General features: G+C 43.6%; 1 protein-coding gene across 1 annotated transcript; it reads left to right on the forward strand.

Moving 5' to 3' along the window:
- Nucleotides 1-2,469: 2,469 nt before the first annotated feature.
- Nucleotides 2,470-3,590, forward strand: LOC118557019 (G-protein coupled receptor 4-like). Its single transcript, XM_036125884.1, has 3 exons — nucleotides 2,470-2,562; nucleotides 2,774-2,943; nucleotides 3,047-3,590. Exons 1-3 carry the CDS (start codon nucleotides 2,470-2,472, stop codon nucleotides 3,582-3,584), a joined length of 801 nt encoding a protein of 266 aa, XP_035981777.1. The 3' UTR covers nucleotides 3,585-3,590.
- Nucleotides 3,591-3,795: the final 205 nt, after the last annotated feature.

A 3,795-nucleotide genomic window follows, 5' to 3' on the forward strand; every position in this document is an offset into this window, starting at 1 on the left:
GTTGTCAGCATTTAGGAGAACTAATAAATCCGGCCAGATTTCTAGAAAGAAGAGCAGCACCATCCAAAGTAGGATGGATGCCGTCTCTCCGGATCAGACCAGGTTTTCCCCAGAAAGTTCTCCAGTTATCAATGTAGCCCACGTCGTTTTCAGGACACCACCTAGACAACCAGCGGTTGAATGATGACATGCATCACTGGTCAGATCAGGCAGGGACCAGAGAAAATTACGGAGTCTGACATAGTTTTAGCAAACTCACACACCGAAGCAACACCAACTTTGGTGACCTCTGATCGGCGTGACCGGGTGTCATTACTGCCAGCGCGAATAACAATCTTACTGTATTTACGCTTATCCTTAGCCAGCAGTTTTAGGTAAGATTCTATGTCGCCCGTTCTGGCCCCTGGCAGGCATTTAACTATGGTCCCTGGTGTCTCTAGTGCCACGTTTCTGACTATTGAGCTCCCAATAATCAGGGTCGGCTCCTCAGCGGGTGTGTTGCTGAGAGGTGAAAATTTATCAGAAACGCAGACGGGTTGGTGGTGATCTGGGGGCTGGGATCCAGAGCTATGCTTCCTACGAACCATCACCCAGCCGGCCTGCTTACCCGGCTGCTCGGGTGCTGCTGCTTTAGGTTCGCTACGTGAAGTTACTCTATGCGGCTCAGCGCTAGCAAAGGAGCGGCTATCAGCTGGTTTTTCAACAGCACGGAGCCGGGTCTCCAATTCCGACACCCTCGCCTCCAAAGCTACAAAAACACTACATTTATTACATGTACCATTATCACTAAAGGAGGCAGATGAATAACTGAACATTTGACACAGAGAGCAGCAGATAGGAGACTTAGTCAGAGACGGAGAAGCCATTATGAGGCTAAGGCTTGGCTAACGGTAGGCCAAATGCTAGGCTAGCGCCCTATTATTGCGCCATAGAACAAACCGTGTGAAACACGAGGAGTTCCCAAACATGATTAGCAGCCACAGAAAATGTTTTAAAAGTGCTTATGTTTGGAAACAGATGTTACAGCACAATACGCCTTACCGCAAACAGGAAGTCCCGTCTACAAACATAATGATAATGAAAGCTTTATTTCTCTTACACGAAAAACATGTATTAATAATCTACAAGTTGAGTTGTAAACTCCTCACTGTTTATGAATGAATTTATTTGCAAAATAATGATTTTTGAACTTGGCAGACTAATGTTTTCATTAATTCAAGACATTTTATTTCAGACTAAAAATGAGACAGATGTATTATAGCAGGGGTCGGGAACGTATGGCTCGCGAGCCAGTTGTGGCTCTTTTGATAATTTCATCTGGCTCGCAGATAAAACAAAATATCACCGCTATTGTTTTCATCCTGGTTTTTCGCGCATGCGCGCCGGAATGGAAGGCAGAAGGCGGGCGCAAACAAAGGAAACGACGAGTTCTCGACGTATTTTTCTTCTTTAGATAACATATCACAAGATTGACCCCGCCTCTCGCCCGGTGAACGCTGGAGATAGGCACCAGCAACCCCCGCGACCCCATGAGGGATTAAGCGGTTTGGAAAATGGATGGATGGATGGATCACAAGATTGTTTTAAGAGTAAGTTGATGGTTGATATCGCGACATAGGCACCAGAAACCCCCGCGGGTCAGAGAATGGATGGATGGATGAATGTTCACGGACACAGACCGCTCCTCAGCAGAGAGGAAGACCCGCACGGTAGGTTAAAAAATTGTTCACAAAGGATTATTTAGGTGTTTTTTGTCTTATTAAAATGGGTGGAGGTGTCGGCGACGTTGCAGCGTAAACACAGACGTACTAGCGCGCGTGAACGGGGGCGTAATGGAGCCGCCGAGAGAAGCAGAGCCGCAGACTGCAGCAGCAGCAGCTGCTGCAGTCTGCGGCTCTGCTTCTCCCGGTCCCGTCAAGCGATCGCCAACTCCCCTCCATCGCTATTTCAGTAGAACAATGACTAGTGCAAAATTAAGTTGTATTTACCAGAGATGAAGTGTAGACTGCAAATTCTGTCGGGGTATAATGGCTCCCCCAGTCGACTGGGATCGTGTGCCTGGGTCCTTCTTCATTGAAAATATCCATTTCTTTTGTCTTTCTTCGTCCTTCCTCCTTCGGTAAACGAAAGAAACGTACATCCAACGATTTGGAATGCCTTTCTGTGCAACCGGGAGCACAACAAGTCGTAGGCATTGTTTAGATTCCAAAAATAAACTAACTAAAAGCACGCTCTAATTCACCCGTTTTGTAATGATTTAATGCGAGAACAGTCCTGTGTTTGCCTACAAGCGGGAACCGGAAGTAGCGCGGACGTCGTGACACGTGACGTCACACGTGAACTACCCTATTGGCTCTCACTGAAATAAATTTCCAGATATTTTGCTTTCATGGCTCTCTAAGTCAAAAAGGTTCCCGACCCCTGTAGTATAGAAAAAGAAACCATAGTGATGATAACAGTGGCATTAAAATGGTTCAACAAATCCAAACATGGCTGGATTGGATCACCATTGGCATTGGACTTCCTTTGACTCTAATAGTGATAGTTGCAGTTTTTCTACAGGTGAGACAAAATAACTTAAACCTGATCAACAATGAATGAACTGTTTGACTTTGTGTCTGCTCTTTAAATAATGGTTCTCTCTCATTTCAGGTGTAAGTTTACCTTTTCTTACCTTTAGAAATGACTGAAATGTTTAAAACAGGAAACATTTTACATGTTAATAATATTCTGGTGTCATTAGTTACTTTTTTCTCTGTTGTCTTTGTTGCAGGTGAAAAAGGATCAGGGTGTCCCAGTCTACGTCATCAACCTTCTCTTTTCTGATCTCATTCAGTTCTGCGGCAGAATTATAAATTCATTTAATCCTGGACTCGCCGGTGGTATCATGTATTTTGGTTTAATAGCCAGTGTTAGATTCATGGTCTGTATCTCCTTGGAAAGGTAATTATGTGTTTCCCTTTAAGCTTCTTTATTGTCTCATATAATCCCGTTACTCAGCACCTGATAGTCTCCATGGACTAAACAGCTCCATCTGTTATTACAGGTATTTGGTCATCGCCAAGCCACTGTGGTACAGATTCAGGAGAAACATCAAGACCTATGTGGTGGTATGTGCTGTGGTCTGGACTCTTCCTCTTATGATTCCAATAATTCTGCTTCTGGCTACTAATCCTCGGATGTTTCTCATCATCATACCATATTTTCTTCTTCTGCCCTTTCTCTTCTTCATCTTCTGCTTGGTTGGGACCATTAAAGCTCTGTCTGGAGCCCTCAGTGTCCCAGCAGAAGAAAAAAGACGAATTGTAGCCATTCAGGTTGTGGTGCTGCTAATTTACTCTCTGCTTTTCCTGCCCATCATTGTTTTTTTTCTGTTACATGAAAGAAGTTCAATTCTTTATATACTGTTCCCAGTTTGTATTTATCTTAGTCCCCTTGCAGACCCAATTCTTTATTTGTTAAGTCGTAAAAGCTTCCTGGATAAGTTTCTGGCTTCACTCTGTTCTTGTAAAGCATCAGACAATCAGGAGATGAGCAGCAAGGATACTGAAAGCACGACTGCTCCACACACTGAGACTGTTTAGGGTTTAATATCTAGAGCCTCCACAACAATCTATTGTAGCTGATTTTTGGGTTGTTTAGCAACCGTTGTAGCCAGATGCATTTTATTTTTATTTCTCCTGTTATTCTGTTTAGTTGTAAACAGAATAACAATACATAGTCTTTTAAGAGAGCTGAGGGAAGTTTCCCAAAACTAAGATAATGGTAAATGGCTTTTACTTGTATAGCACTTTA

This window comes from Fundulus heteroclitus, chromosome 22, assembly GCF_011125445.2.
Source record: "Fundulus heteroclitus isolate FHET01 chromosome 22, MU-UCD_Fhet_4.1, whole genome shotgun sequence".
NCBI classification, from domain to species: Eukaryota; Metazoa; Chordata; class Actinopteri; order Cyprinodontiformes; family Fundulidae; genus Fundulus; species Fundulus heteroclitus.

Coding starts and splice junctions, on each gene's coding strand:
- LOC118557019 (XM_036125884.1), top strand. CDS start 2,470: ATGGTTCAACAAATCCAAACATGGCTGGATTGGATCACCATTGGCATT. Junction 2,563..2,773: donor TAGTTGCAGTTTTTCTACAG/GTGAGACAAAAT, acceptor TCTTTGTTGCAG/GTGAAAAAGGATCAGGGTGT. Junction 2,944..3,046: donor GTCTGTATCTCCTTGGAAAG/GTAATTATGTGT, acceptor CTGTTATTACAG/GTATTTGGTCATCGCCAAGC.